Source organism: Athene cunicularia, assembly GCF_003259725.1.
Source record: "Athene cunicularia isolate RWA chromosome 1 unlocalized genomic scaffold, athCun1 chr1_part1, whole genome shotgun sequence".
Lineage (NCBI taxonomy): Eukaryota > Metazoa > Chordata > Aves > Strigiformes > Strigidae > Athene > Athene cunicularia.
The window spans coordinates 81,386,626-81,403,072 of NW_020799091.1; the positions used below are offsets into that span (position 1 = coordinate 81,386,626).

Here is a 16,447-nt window from a genome sequence, read left to right on the forward strand (position 1 = left end):
TGTGTTGTTTTTTTTCCCTTTAAGTTTTTGTCTCCCGCTCTGGTTCTGGCCTTTTTTTTTTTTTTTTTTTTTCCCCCCCCCCCATTCCTTTGGCTCTTTTCTACAAGCTTTCTTGCTGCCAAAAGCTTAAAGATAAAACACAAGATTTCGCACTATATGCATAAAATGACTGGCTGGGGTTGTTCTAAACACCCTCAGAAATTCATGCTCACATCTCACTGAAATTTGTGAGAGTCATTCCATTAATTCAAGCATGCAGTGAATTAGGTCTTTAGTCTGGCACTCTGAAGTAAAGAGTGTCAGGGCTAGTTAGTGTTGTGAAGTTTTTGTACAAATGTTTTCAGAGTCCTCAAGCCATGTTTTTGCTATGTTGCTTCCTCAGAAGCATTAGGAAATCCCATGTACAACTTTATAAAACAGATCTGGTAGCACTTTATTCTGGACTTGACCTTTTCAAATTACTTACTGACTTGAGATTTTTAGGGTTTTTTAAAATGTCTGAAAAATCTATGTTTCTGAATTAATTTTTTTTTTTAGGCCCAGTGGACTTCAGATAATTTTTTAGGCCCAACATCTTTCATGCTCCCTGGGAAAAAGAAAGCATTACTTAATATTGAGGGAAGCTTGGGGCTTCTGATGTTTGCTTTATTGTTCTTTTGATTGCAGAGTATATGCTTGTTCTTACAGATAATGGTAGTAGAATTTGTTCCTGGTTTCTTTGCAGCAGAATTTACAAAAACAACAAATGCCTGTATTATAAGTTGCTATCGAAATAAAGAAAAGTCAAAGAATAAGACTGGGGAGAAGTTCCCTGGTTTTCCCATCAGAGGCCTGAATGGGCCTCCAGCAGACAGGCTGATGAACTTAGTCTTCCCATTTCAATGGCTGTATGCTCAAAGAAAAAGAGTAGTCCAAGGATCTACCTCAGCTAGAAGACTTTAGATGTAGAACTACAGGGCTTTGTAGTACAGCTTGAGTTTTGGCTAGAGAGACTGTTCTGATGGAGACTGTAACTCTGGTGAAGGTGCTGGAGAAAGTTTCACCAACCCTAACAGAGGTGTTAAACCCAAAGAGAAAAGAAAACAGAGAATGATGTTGCTCTGTTGTGAGCATATCCTTACGTATAGCCCTTAGTTCCTTGTGAGTCACTGTGAAGTGCTTCTCAAACTAATTTCAGGTATGGAACTACTGTGCCTTGAAAAGCAGAGTTACAGTTGTCTTTTTGAAGATCCTCTATGCTACTTTATTTTACAAAGCAAATCATGGTGCAGGAGAGAATATCACCTTTATTTGTGTTGCTCTGTATTCTTATATATTTGACTGTGGAAATGTGGGAGCTGTGCCAATCAGTATAATAAATCTTCTTTCTTTAAGAAGGCATCAGCTGAAGAGGTACCTGATAACTCTGCCCTGTTACAAGATGCAAAGAAAGATGACAAACAAGGTATTCAAATAAATCACTTCCCCTCCTACCCCCCATTATGAGTTAAGTTCTGTGTGTTATTAGTAGTTCTGTATATTCACTGACAGAAGCAATGGCATTTTTAATTTCTAAGCTGTCTATGTGTTGCCATAGGTTTATACAGCAGCTGAGTTGAAGACAAATAAATGGATGCGTTTGCTTCAAAGTTAGTTCTGTCATGTGCATGATATGAAATGCACCTTCTAAAATATGTCTAGTCCTAGGGCAATTAATGTTGCACTTTGTATTTTAACGAAGTTGTAATTGTCATTATCAGGAATTTTGTAAGAGTAAAGGCTACATTGTGCCAAATTTTGGATTTCCCATGTTGCAGGAAATAGCAACACTTAAAAGATAGTTTTTATTCCTATTTTTAAAAAAAGTCCCTATACTTTCCTGAAAAACAAAAGTTTTGGACAAACTGTATTGAAAATACTCGGTTAATTTATTTCATTTGAAATCAGTCAGCAGCAAACCATGTTCACTGAAGTTGGTCATCTTTTCCATTCAGCATTGATTAGGACTTCCAGAAATGGTGCTGGATCATCACACAGTCGTTCCCTTTTATATGCCTGTTCCCTGACCTTCCAGGTTCTCACCTGCTGTCGCTGTCCCTGTCCCTCAACTATGGAAACAAATAGTTGTGGGTATTTTGTTGCCGCCTTCTCAGAGCTGTGGATTATACATTAATTAAAAAAACCCTAGAAATCTTGACCTCAACAGCTGTCCACATGCTGAGGTTGCATCAGAGCTGTGAGACCAGGTAGTTCACATTCCTGAATCATCTTCCACACTCATATGTGACTTGAGTTTGGCAGATTCTCAATGTCCTTGGTTCAAAGAAAGGTTGCCAGAATTGATGGGTGTTTGTAAAACACTTTAAGTCAGCATATTCCAAGAAATTAATGCTTTGTTGACAAGGTTTGTTTTGTTGTAAAAATTGTAATGAACAACAGCAGGATTTGAACCTTGAAGGCTATTGCTTTCATATGTCTAGGGCAGATTTACTTTTTTACTTGGGGAATCTTTTTTCTTCCCTGTGTAGGTGAAGAACTTATGCTTTGCTTTTGGTAGCTGACGTGTTAAGTCAGATGGGAAGTTGCTTTAGTACATGCAGTCCTTCAGGGCTGAAGATTTGTTGTGTTTATGACATAGATTCCTACCTTTTCAGCCAAAGAACAAATGCCTCTTGTTCTACCATTTATTGCTATTCTGACAAATGAAAGAGCAGATTGCTCTCCCGAGTGATGAGATCTCTCCAGAAGTCAAGAACCTGTAGTTCAGAACCACAGAAGCAAGTTTTCCTGCATTTTCAAAACTGTGCAAGTAACTTAGCTCTACTCTATCAGGTTATAATATAGTTAAATGTGGAATATAATATAAATAGGACTAAATAGAACTAGATCATGAGAACCAGACTTCCCATGTTTTGTTTGGTAAAGGGAGATGAAGATGAGAGACTTCATTCCAAGTGGTCTTTTATTTCAGTACATTAAAATACATAACAATGCATTAAGAATGGCCTGAGAAAGGATGTGTAGGCATCAATGGAAGGGGAATAAGCACAAAGATTGTGATTTCCTAAATTTTAACCCTGGTTCTGTTGGTGCCATATGACATTCCCTGGGGCAGGCTGGTGAGGTTTCAGTTGCCAGAAGCAGTCTGTCGTGTGCCCTGGCTTTACTGGTTTGTAACTTGGGAGAGGTGTGTCCCGGCTCTGCCAAGTGTCACCAGGGGCTACCTCTCTGATAGCACTGCATCTCCGGAGCAGAATTCCATGGATTTAGACACCAAACCCCCAAATTCTTAAAAACCAGGATTATTTGCAATTTGGACATAGGTCTTTCTGTTCTTGACTCTTGTCTCTTAAAAATTGTTACTTTTTTGAGTGTTTGGGTGTTCTGAGGGTATTTGGCTACTTCTGTTTTTGAGTACGATGTTTAGCATTATTAGATGTACTAAACTAATACCAATTTAGGTGCTCCTTTGTCAGAGCTACTGTAGATTTTTATCTGCACATACTTAAAGTAATTCTCATTGTTTTGTTTTCTTTAAGCTCTTAAAGTAAGCACTGCTCTCAAAATGATACCAAAGGAATTTCAGCACTTAACTGTGAAAAGTAAGTAAGAAAAAATTGACGTGTTACTTGCATTAGAATATCAATCAAATATTTTTATATCTCAGTAAGCCTAAATTAATGTAATTTGTTTAATTTTAAAATCCTTTTGCTCTCATACTATTTTACGAGTAAAATCAGCTTTTGCCTCCTAAAGACTACTACTTGCAGAATTAATTAGTACTTCAAGTTTCCAAAAGGTTTTCTTGGTTTTGTTCCTTTGTTAGTGTATGTGCATTTTTCATGTGTGGGAAATGTTTTTAATGTAGCATTTTGTAAGGAGTCTGAATTTTGTTTTTTCTGTACTACAAGCAAGATGCTAGAGCATGAATATTGTGCCTCCTGATAAAAGCTCTTCTCAAGTATGGCTTAAGTATTCAGTAACTATTCTGAAATGGCCTGTTTCTTTATAAAAACTGAGCTTATGTTTTCTGTCAAGGAGTTCAAGGGCAGAAAGCCTTTTGGAAACACAGACCTTGTGGCACTTACAGCACTGATGTAAGCTTTTGATTCAGGGGATGTTTCTTTGTTGAAACCACCCCTGATTTTTCTCTCTCCAAGTCCAACATACACTCCTTGTTCCTATCATACTGGAAAATGTTATTTCTGGAACAGCATATGTCAGAATTGCTTAGTTGCTCCGGAAACTTCCCATGCATTCACTTCATCAGACCTCCCTTGCCTTAGTCTTTGTTAATCTGTTTCCTAGAGTGGCAAGAGCGCAACCCTCCCTGGTCGCCGTTAAGCTAAAATCTGGACTTGCTTTCTTTTCCTTCTGCATAAATGTTTTTACTTGTGAAGATACCCTTGATTAAGAAAACTGACCCCACATGTCTGTCACAGCAGTTCTGTCTTACAGCTCGATTTATTCAAGGCTGCTCAACAGCTGCATGCCTCATTTCCCAACTCTTTTTTTCCTGGCTTCTTCCCAAACACTTGGCAGCTGCCAGATTTCCTATCTTCAGCTCCTATTCTCAAATGATTGCTGCTTCTCCTTCACACACACACACACACACACACACACACACACACTCTTAGAGTTCCCTCTCAGGGGGAGAGGGGGGTGATTGCAAGACTTTCAGTTCAGCGATTCAGTCTTCAGTACTCTTAGGAAAAAAAAAAAATAAAAATCTGTCACCTGCACATCTCCTTTGCCACTGACCTCGAATTTTCCCTATGTCCTTTGTCTCCTAGTCAAGGAGGTCTTCCCAGTGCTGCTGTGCTTCTCCAGCAGCGGTGCTGTGTTTGTGTACCAAGGGAAGCAGTGGCAGAGTTTCACCCCATCATCATGACTCTTGTCACTGTAGGGGTTTCACCCTTGCTGTCCTGCACATTGAGGGTTGAGCAAGCATGCTCTCAGTTTGCATGGTATGATTGGTGTTAGAAGTAAAAATGTTTTGTCTCTCCAGTGGGCTAGATACAGCACAGTAACTGAGTAGTTATTTCAGAATTGGTCACCATTCCAAAAGGTCATTGTAATCATTAACCTTCAAGATGAAAACTCAGTTGGGATGAAGTGGGAGAAATTTTACATCCTTCTTTGATTTTTCATTTGGGCTGTTCATGTAAATTCAGGAAAGATGATACTGCTGTGCTTCATTACAGGAAAGTTTTCTTTGCCATCAGAAGAACTAGAAACTTGAAATCAGTAAAAACTTTATATGCTCAGCATCTCTGAATATTTGGACAGTTTATTTAGGCTCTTAAGTGCAAGATTATTGTTTGCCTTAGACTTTTAAAGAATTGAGTACCAAATTTGTGAGCATTTAGACTGTACATTTCTGCCTAGGCCACTGTTAAGAGATGAGTCAGTGAGGGTCATTTAGACTAGTGAGGAATGCTTTGTATTTTTCTTGAGCCATGTGACATACTTGCACCTTTTATGGTACAATTTTCCACCTAATCTTCAGCCTGTAAAGCAAGGAGGCACTAGTTGAATATAAGGTATTAGGCCACAGCCCAAAGTTACTGAATCGGCATTCTTTGGAATGATAAAATTAAGTTGTATTGGAAGTGGGGCATGAGAACAGTTAAACACACAAAACAGGAACCTTCATGCTCTCCTGTGAATGAATAAATAAGAGTTTGTGATTGTATATGACTTCAGTGCAGACCAAGCTATTCAGTTCATCAGGCTTTACTACTCCAGGAATTGTACAAACTTCTAAATAATAAATGTAATTCATTTACTCAACAGCTTTTTACCTTTTTATCAGTTTCATGGAAGTTAGCCTGACATATCCATAATGATAGAAATATGGAAAACTCATGAACTGGGTAAATAGCTTTGTGTTATCTTGAATTATTATGTGATGTACGTGCATAAACCTGAACCTTAAACACAAAGTATGTACAGTCTGAGCATACAAAAATAACTGCATGTTTTATGGAAATCTTGCCACTGTTGTATGTCCTAATAATGAAGTACCCACTTTATAATATTTTTATTTATACTGTATTACCCCTTTTGAAAGGTAAAGCTAAGTCTGGGTATTGTGTAACTGTAGCCTTGAATTTCCTGATTTTTCAAAAGCTTAAAAGAAAATCCTTGGCAGTAGTATTCTATTGCTATCAATTTTTATTAGTAGTCATTTCCGGATTCTCTCGTCCTTGTCTGCTTTCCTGTTTACCTCAACAAGATGTCCTTGGAGAGTTTTAATGTCAGTTTTACCTGCAGGTTTTTAGATGAAAGGCTTTCTAAAAGAAGTATGAATAGAATTGCAGTCTCCATAAAGGAAAGAAAATTTGAAGGTTCTTAAGCATGGCTTAGCTTGGAAAGGATTTATACTTCCTATTTCTAAGTGGCATGTATTTAGTAATTGTGCATGTAACTTAATAATCAGCAATTTCAGCATTGGAAGAATTGGGTCATATGCTGTAGGGATGCAGTGTCTGAAGTTGTATTCTCTGGGAGTTTGACACAGAGAGGAAGATTATCACCACTGCATATTTTTAATAATTCCCTCTCCCTCCTTTAGTTGTTAGGAAGAGTTTGTTGCACAGAAATCTGGAATGACTATGAGCCAGTTTGGTGGTGACAATAATCTACTGGAACTTGGTTTATAAGTGGTTGTTTGTGTTATTGCCAGCTGCATGTGGGTTTATTCCATCCAAAGCACCATCTAACAATGAATAACCCTAAAAGCAGTTTCTTTTATGAAGAAATATTGTATGGCTACATGTGTGCCATGTGCTGTTACTTGTCTTCTGTGAGCCTAAAGCCTCCTATGGAGGGTCTGTGCAGTACTACAATGCAAGCCATTACAAATTCAGTATATGCCAGCTGCCCCCACAGGTAGCTCCAGCTCCAGGTTTTAGAGGATCTGTTGTATTCTCAGGTAGTGACGTGTAGTAGCTGGGGATAGATAAATGTCTGACTTGAAAGTAGGCATATATCTGAAGGAAGCTAGAAACAGTTTTTTGTTTGGTTTTTTTTTTCTCCTCAACCTACTTGCTTCTCTTAAGTGTTGTACCTTGATTAGCAGAATAATGGGAAAAGTACTAAGATTCCCTTTTTGTGTGCATTGGGATCACTGATGCTGCTGTAATACCTTGAGGATGTCTCAGTGGGCAGAATTTGAAAGCAATCAGAGAGATATGTTTTCTCAAAATTATCTGATGTTAGTAAGGAGAATAACAGAAAAATCACAAAAAGACTATGTAAACCAAGCAACAGCCTTGAGGAATTACCCAGAGAAGATAAGTCAGCACTGTTGTTTGCCTATCACACAAAACCTGCATGTGGCAGGATATTTGGAATTGATCCAAATAAAAGAAACAGATTTTTACATTGATAGAAATGTGTTTGATCAACATCTAGCCTGTAAAGCTTTCTACCTTCAAATATCATTCCTTCCCAATGTCAAAGAAGTTTCAACCTGATGTGTCAATTTTATTTTTTTTTTGTGGGCAGTGAGAAGATATACATTTATACTGATTAGTTATTTAGGAAGGGCATAAACTTTTGTAACTTGGGAATCGGACAGCTAATAGATATCTGGACTAGGAATAAGATATTTTCTGTGGAAAGTTTATGATATTCCTTATGTTGCTTTGTCACAATTACATACAGTAGTACAGGTCACAGCTATCAGATGCTCTTACATTGTTCTGGTAACCAAATTAAAAGGTGAAGTGCTGACTACATGTGGGCTTTTGAATTCTTAGGCCCTTCACATGCTACAAAAACAAAGGGGAAGTGGAAGCGAAAATCAATCCCTGTTGCTCATGTGAGATTAGCACACTCTCGCATCCACATTTGCAACGCTCACATTTTTAATGAACACTTTCTGCAGCTACAGGCGTTTATTTAAAATATGATGCTTTAGTGATTCTTTTTTTTCTTCTGTTCCAGCTGCTCAGGAATCTAATGCACTTAAAGCCAGACCACGATCCAGGTACTGCTTTCATTTCTATTTCAGGAGAAGACATACGTTCCTCTGGTGTTAGATACAGGTGTAAGAAATGGTGTCGCATTTAAATTTTTTTTTTTTAATTGGTGGTGTGCTGGAAGTACAGCTCAGATCAGATTTACCGGGAGGGATCTGTAAGTTATAGACCCTACATAAGTACTGCCCTAGGGCCCTGTGATCTCTGGTCATAAGGCACTGGGGCTTTTGCCTGTCTGCCCAGCCCCTCTGCCTTGTCAGGGCGGTGGATGCTTCCTGGTGAGCCCCAGGGGCATCGTGGTGGGACAGTGGGGACCAGCCTGTTGTGGGAAACCTTCTCAGCAATGTTGTGTTGTTGGAACCTGCTCAGTGATTGCATATGGAGGGAGATACTGCATGCTCCCACAGAAACAGCAGTGGTAGCTCAGCTCTCAGATGGGGGTGAGTGAATCCTTTCGTTGGTGTGTGCGTGTGTACTTTACTGTGACTAGTTGGCACGTGATGGGAGCACTTAGGGACTCGCGCTTTTGTGTGCTAGAAATGACACCTGCTGAATTTGGATGTTTGAAAGAAAAGGGAAACCTGTGCCAGGAAATATTGTCTATAAATGGATTACATTTGGTTTGGCTATCCACCATTTTGGTGTATAGTCATATTGTGCACTGACCTTCAAACTCTTTTTTTTCCGTGCTAGTTAGAGTGCTTCATTTTTTTTTTTCTTAGGTAATGAGAATATAATCAGGAGCTCCCTCCTTACAAGCTTGTCAAAGCCTGCTAATAAGAGAGGATCAGCTATAAGCATGATGAATTAATATTGAAATCCTGTTTTGAGTACCTACATCCACGAAGGCTGAACTGCCTTGTGTGCTATTTTTCTGCCGCTAGCCAAAGCTTTTTAGTTTTCATACTGTTTTAAATTTTCTTGCTGTGTTGCTGAATCATAAATTGCAAATATGGAAAAAAACATGAGAAGTATTTTATGCAAAAATGCATAAAATAGAAAATGCTTTAAAAAGTTGGAAAAAAGTAATTTGAATGTGACTACTGTGTCACATATGACTGTCTCACATCTGACTATATGTCACCACTTCAATGCAGAAATTCAGACTAAGGATTCCTGTATACATCCTTAAACTCAGATGTGCAGCTGTGCTTGTCCCTGGAGGGCTCTATAAACTCGAAGGTCTTTGTCTTGAGGTGTGCTTGACCACCAGAGGCTACAGTTTGAGTCTGTTACAGCTCTCAGCTCTGGAGCCTGGCTTTATAGCTTAATCTGTGCAGATTCTTAGCCGCAGACTCTTAACTGATGTTTAGATGCCAGGTCTGTCTGCTGCAAGCCACAATTCATTGTCATGGGGCTCTGTGTTGGCATTGCTGGAGCTGGCATATATTTTTTCCTGGCAGCTGTTACCTTACTTGAGCTTTAAAAAAAGAGAGTTGAAAAGCTCATATGTTAGGTAGTACAATTTTAATGCAAATAAAATATACACCACATAATAGGGAAAGTTAAAGCATAAATCCTGATTCTAAGCTTTTCCATTTATTTCAGAGGGGTTGGGTTAAGTCTCATATGATAAGGTTATGGAATCCAAAACTCCACCAAGACAAAAAATTCATCGTTAGCACAGGTTTCTGTTTCACATGTACATTTTGAAGAAATTACAGCTTTCATTCCTGTATTTATTAAAGTTTACATCAGAAACATAGGATCAGCATTGCCAAATGTCTGTCCCATTACAGAGCTGTTTTCTAACAACAGCCTGTTTGGCAAAAAAATGATCCATTTCCCATTAGTGGGAGTTATTTCTGTTCTACTCAAATGTGGTTTTGGTCTTTCTTGTCATGTATAATGTGTTACAGTAAGTGTAACATCTCACATTGTCAAGGCTCATTTTGAACAAAGCTCTCGGACTTGCAGAAAAACTGTAACTACAACAGCTGAAAAATATTGGACACTATTCGGCAAACTCAGAATTCTTAGTGAATGCCCTGCATTGGGCTTAATGGGGTGTGGAAGGGCCTGGAAAGATGTACTGAGCCATGTATTTTGACCAGTTTTGGTCACTTTGGAGCCATTTGTTTTTCTGGAATTTGTGGAATTTGGCGAATTTTTGCTATGAAAAATTTACTCTAATAGTTAAGATATTATAAATTACAAAATGTGTACTTGTAAGAGGTAGATTGAAGCTATACCTGTATAAACGGTACCCACACAGTTGAGAGGGGCGGGTGGAGAATTTTACTCAGGTTTATTCAAAATTGTTGCTACAATTATCCTGTTGACAGTTGAAGTTACCTAAGAAGGCCTGAAGCTGTGATATAAAGGACCTTAAAAAATACTAGCCCTGTAAGCATGACTTGTTCCTTTGTCCAGATGCTTAGGTCCCTCGGTTGCCAAATAAATCCGCCTTATTTTAAGGGGAAACTTTCAGTCATTAAGGCAAGGAATTTCCACTATGAACCTGAGTCCTGGTCAGTGTGGTTTTAGGTACTCTTCATTGTGGTGGTTTAAAATGTATTTCTGAAATAAAATATTTTCTGCTTTTTTTTCTCTCCTGTTTTTCATTAGGTCTTATTCTAGCACATCAATAGAAGATGCCATAAAAAAGGGAGAAGAGCCCCCTACGCCACCTCCAAGGCCACAGAAGTCACATTCCAGAGCTTCTTCTTTGGATCTGAACAAAATATTTCAACAAAACACACAAGGTAAAGTTTACTTTCTTTCATTCTTTTGAGGTTATCTGCATACTTGGCAACGATCTGTTTGCACAAATGCTGACAATATGCACATGTGCTCACTTTTGCTATAGACAGTAATACATGGCAGAACAGAAGTTGCACTTTCTTGCATTACATTGCCACTGAGGGGAAAATATCACTGTTGCTGTAATTAAGGTGATTATAACACTTTCTGGTGCAGTAATGGGAAACTTAACATATGGTAGTCTGTCATCACTGACTGTTCATAACTAGTCTGGCTGTTTAGACAGTTTTCATCAGTAACTACAATATATTTGATTTTTATTAATATATATATTTTTTTTTTTAGTTCAGAAGCAGGAAGAAAGCCCTTAATGTTTAAACTGGGAGAAAATGAAATCTCTTGTGTGCAAACATTTTTGATGTTGAAATCTTCCATATGCGTGGGGGCAATCGGAAACCAGTCTTTGAGTAAAAAGAGAGGCTGATTTCTTTTGACAGGATTGCGTGTTGAGGGGAGAGAAAGAAAGTGTAGAATAGTAGCTGGAGTGAACTGAAAGAAAACTGCTTTCCACTCTGTTGGTGTTTGAATGGTCCTTTTGCCTTGCACAGTGAGTGGTGGAAGGAGGAGCTGTTTGTTCGGGGCAGCAGTCACCCAGGATCGCTGTGTTTTAGCAGTGTGCTTGAAACAGACCAGAGCACCAATCATCTGATTCAAGGGCTAGGTTAAACATGGTCATCTTTATGCTTCAGAAGAAAGCCAAGGTTTGACTGTGTCAAGGAATGTTTTAACTAGGCTCTCTAATGTGGTGGTTGGAGTAGAAAAGAACTAATTTAATCTTCTGCTGTATGGGACTTTTTTTTTGTGCAAACACCAGACAGAATTTGAGAGTCCTGCTATATGTGCTGAACCCTGAAACTCAATAGGAATAAACTTCTTTTTTTATTGCCTTACACAGAGAAGCAATTCCTGATCTTTGTGGTTCCTGTTCAGGGATCTGTTGCCTCTGATTTTGATTTCATTATACATCAAAATAAACCCCCAAACAGAGCCCAGTACACATTTTCTAAGGCAGCAAATCCTCTCAGAATCCAGATAAAAAGTATAGCTGGAAGGAAAAACACTTGGATTTAGGTTTCTCTTGGAACACAAATCAAAAGAGAATGTAAATTCTCAAAGTCTTCATTCTGTGAATGAAAAGTAACATCTTGCTTTTGAAATGGATTGTTTTGAAAGTCACCATTACTTTTGAAGTAACGTAACTATTTCTTCTGGGGAACTTAACAAACTGACAGTGTTATAGTGAGTGCAAGAAAGGATAACTCGTCCTATCAATACTTTTTAGAGGGCTTTCTCTCTGGAAACGGGGCAGTTAAGTAAGGGTAGGCAGTTGATTGCTTGCAGAGAAAGAAAGTGCGTGCTCTGGTCTCCCTAAAACTGTTCATTGTATTTGGTTCAAATTTACAGCTGTTTATAGTTGGAAAAAAATTGGCTCTATGTTGACAAAACCTGAAATATAGTGTGATACCAAATTGCAGAAATGTGGAAGGTCTCCTAGAGGTTCAGCTTCCTCCTGTACCTACAGGGCGTTGGCCTGTCATTTTTTTGCTCTCTTGAATGTCCCCTGGTGGCAATGCTAAATATCTGTGGTGGTTGTCTTCCTCTAATGGAGATCTTCTATTTTGTATCAGAAATGTAAATGCTCATTGAGAAAGAATAAGGAGGAGTTTGTAGCTTTGAAGAATTCAAGGAAGAAGTTGTTAAACAATTTGTAGCCCAGCCCAAAGAAGGGTTCCATTTCAAATAAATGGATTAAATCAATCCATCCCAGTGTGCCCAGGCACTGTGGTGCATTTACCTTGGTCTGCTTTGAAGTAAAATGCCTGCATTGGAAGTGTTATTTTCAGTTCTTCATTCTGTGAACAAACATGTGCAGGTTCTTCCCTGTCAGTAAGGCCTGAATAGCTGTTCTTTTGCAACATCCTACTGATAATGTGATTTTTATACAGCTGCTTTCTTTTCTTCCACTTCTCTTGTTTTGATCACCTCACTTTTTTTGACCTTTTTTTTTTTTTAAATCCTTTTCCTTACCGATCTTGCTTCTCAGTAGAAACTCCGACCTCATCGTTTGCAGAAACCTTTTTCATCTAGAGACAGTTCTTCCTCAGGAAGTGGTCATTATTTCAGAGCCAAACTTCACTGAGATGCCCTTTGCACTTTCTAAAAGAAGTTTTGTAGGAAGACAGAGGGATTGAGCACTGACACCTTAAGCTGAAGAGCCTTGCCAAAAAGAGCATGTGCGTTTTTGTGTGACTTGCATGCAGTTGTATAATAATAATAATCTGTATTATTATTTCTGCTGACAGTATAAAAAATGAAGTTAGAATAGTTTCCATCTGCCATCAGATGACACAGTTACAGATATAAAAGATATGGTGGCAGTGTGGTATTTATGTTTCTTGGCTATTCAGGTAATACAGCCTGATGTGTTTCTATCAGCATATCAGTTGATTACTTTCTGTCCTAATGTACTCTTGACTGAATTTTTGCTTTACATTTTCTCTGTGCTCTCCTTCCTAGGTTTTCAAAAATAGTCTCATTGTCACAGCCAGACCAGAATGACCATTCCTTCTAGCACCACCGTACTGCCTAGTGTCAGTACAGAAAACCAGACTGTAAAATTGACCATTTTAATAGCTTTCAAGGTGTATCCAACATGATTAGAATAATCCCATTTTGGTACATTAGGTTTTGTCCTGGTAATTCTTGTTCAGAAATAATCCTGACTTTGAGTTTGGTAGATAATCTGCCTCTCTATCTGCAAAGGAGTGCTCAGTTTTATTTTCAGTTCCTCACTGGTCATGTTGATCTATACGTATCACTTCTTTAATTGTGAAGCCACCAGTGGTTTGGAGCATTTCTTTTGTTTATTTTGTTTTTAAAGACAGAAAAAGAAAAATCTCTTCAGGTAAATTAATCCAAAGATTGTGGTGTATCCTTGTTGCAGGCATTGTTTTGTGTGTGTGTGTGTTTTCTGTTTACTGCTGCTATATAATTTTTGCCACCACTTTATGATGCCCCTCTCCTGGCAAGTATACACAGAGAACATTTATCCATGATGGCTGGGATGTCCAACAATGTACTGGCCACAGAAACTCTACTTTCAAGTTGTTGAATTTGGACATAACTTGGACTTGAAGGAAGCACCTTCATTGATACTCCACAGCTGCACTCTTATGGGATGCTGTAACTAGTGTTACTCAGGAAAAACATAAAAAACCCCAGAGAACTTATTGAAAGGCCCCACCTTCTGAAATGTCCATATGTGAATTTCTGTGAAGAGACAAAAATCTATTTTTTTAATCATGTAGTCCTTTACATTAACATCTGAGAAAAATTCAGTATTGCCAGATTCTCAGTCTATTTCTTTTTGTTGAATATAATCTCTGGCATTTGGCCTATGTACATATTAAGAAAATACTTGGCTGGGGTTTATGCATTCCTGGAAAGACAACAGCAGGTTTTTAGTAGAAACAAAAATGTCAGTTTAAATTCATGCATGACTTGGTTTACATCTTGATTCCTTCTCTAACTCACTGTCTATTGAGGTACAATCCAAGAGCTCCCAGGGTAAGACTGGGGAGCCTGTGGCCCGCAGAGCTTTTCTGCACTGTTCATAAAGGTTGTTTGCAGAATTACTTGCACTCTGGGGCTCCTCATGCTCCCTTCCAACTTGTCCTATGATCTGGGTGAGGGAGCAGGTACTAAGGGAGCCAAAATTGCTGCAGCTCAGAGTCCAGCAGTCCTCCAGCAAGGCTCCCAGCTTTTACCCTCAACAGCAGCAGTAAGCTAGGGTCTGCCTTGGGGTAACTCTGGGACTGGGGCAAGTCTAGGCTTTAGTATTAAAACACAAAACCATTGTCTTTTGGCATTTTGCTCGGTTATGTTTTCTGCCCATGGCAGCTCCTAAAGAATTTACTTCTGCATAGTTACAGGCAGTGACAGCAGTCTGGATCTTGTTAGACTGATACAGATGCCTCTGAAATACATTTTATTTCCAATTTAGTTTAGTTTCCGACTAACTTCTCTTAATTAACAGTTCTGTTGAACAAAGGATACTTGTTTGGAAAAGAGAACTTTCTTTGATAAACCAGAAAATTGTCATAAACAGTGTAGTATCATGTTGATATGGAAGCAGATTGAGTATCTCTGTAATTCATCAAAACAGCCATATATAACTTTTTGCAAATGAACCTTCAACTGAAGGATTTCAGCACTCATTTGCTTTTGAAACTCACCTCCTGCTGTGGTTGTCCCTGCAGTGAAGAACATGTGGAATGCAGGCACCATTTCTTACGTCTTGTAAGCAAATACTCACTGTAACCTAGATTTTCTCCTTTGGGGGTGCTGGTTTCTGCCAGCACTGTGGGGCTAGTATTTTTGGGGTTTTTCTCCCTTTTAAAATGTGAGGTGCTAAGTACCACACTTTATAAGGGGAAACACAACTAGCATTTTAGGATAAGTGCAGTGTTTTCTATTAAGGATGATGTTTTCCTAACTACAGTCAGATCCGTAACATCTGCTTATCTCTGCTGGGCTAGTGATGGCTGCCAAGCAAGAAAAAGTCCCCTCTGCTCTAAATGTAGTGTTCACAGAAAAGGAACAAGGGAACAGATACATTGGTGTGCATCAGCATTCCTTTAAGTGATGTAAATATGTCCCCACATCTCTTCTGCAATTCTTCATGTACATGTTTCCCACACAGTTTAAAGTGGTACTTTTATCGTAAGACTTAGTCAATACAAACTTCTTTCTGCACCCTTTCATTTTCTTTAGTGCTAGAGGAAGACTGGTGTTCAGCAACACATCTTGCCCTCCTTTTCATACCTTTGAAGAAGACTCTTTGTTACTTCCTTTACTTCATCAGACATTCATTACTTCATTCAGTTAGCACAACCTTTCCTTGAATGTACAGGTTTGGTGGGTTTTATTTGCCAAGTGTGGAGATGTCTGAATAATAAGTGTGTGTTGAGATGTCTTTGTTTTTTTTGTATTTGCCCAACCATAGCCAAATTTTATGTATTTCTGAATGTTTTCAGTCCACTTATCAAATAAAACAGTTCTGTAATTGTGTAGGAAAGAGGACTTGAAGAATTAAAATGATCATTGCTCTGTTGTCATACACATTGATACAAACAGATCCAAAAAGTTACCCTAATACTGTTTACAGCTGTTTTCAGCAATGTTTTCAGCTGCATCATATTTTTAGTTTAGTGAACCAAATGCAGCTGACTTTCCCCTTTGGGTACATGGGCCTAGGTACTAAAAAACCTGCCAAACTTAACCTAGATAAGTGTGATTACTGCATTATCTTCTGTATTCTTTATGCTTAATTAATAATTTTATGCTTAATTGGGTCACAACAACCCCGTGCAACACTACAGGCTTGGGGAAGAGTGGCTGGAAAGTGCCTGGCAGAAAAGAACATGGGGGTCCTGGGTGAGACCCGGCTGAACGTGAGCCAGCAGTGTGCCCAGGTGGCCAAGAAGGCCAATGGCATCCTGGCTTGTGTCAGCAATAGCGTGGCCAGCAGGGACAGGGAAGTGTTGTCCCCCTGTACTCAGCACTGGTGAGGCCACACCACAATTACTGTGTTCAGTTTTGGGCCCCTCACTACAGGAAAGACATTGAGGTGATGGAGTGTGTCCAGAGAAGGGCAACAAAGCTGGTGAAGGGTCGAGAGCACAGGTCTTGTGAAGAGAGGCTGAGGGAACTGGGGG

General features: G+C 38.9%; 1 protein-coding gene across 1 annotated transcript in view; it reads left to right on the top strand.

The window, feature by feature from the left end:
- The window catches only part of REPS2 (RALBP1 associated Eps domain containing 2), a 130,222-nt gene that overhangs the window by 82,063 nt on the left and 31,712 nt on the right, over positions 1 to 16,447 (top strand). The window contains exons 10-13 of the mRNA XM_026846229.1: positions 1,375 to 1,444; positions 3,519 to 3,581; positions 7,933 to 7,975; positions 10,536 to 10,672. Of these exons, the coding sequence (XP_026702030.1) occupies positions 1,375 to 1,444; positions 3,519 to 3,581; positions 7,933 to 7,975; positions 10,536 to 10,672 (313 nt within the window). The remainder of the gene's footprint in view (positions 1 to 1,374; positions 1,445 to 3,518; positions 3,582 to 7,932; positions 7,976 to 10,535; positions 10,673 to 16,447) is intronic.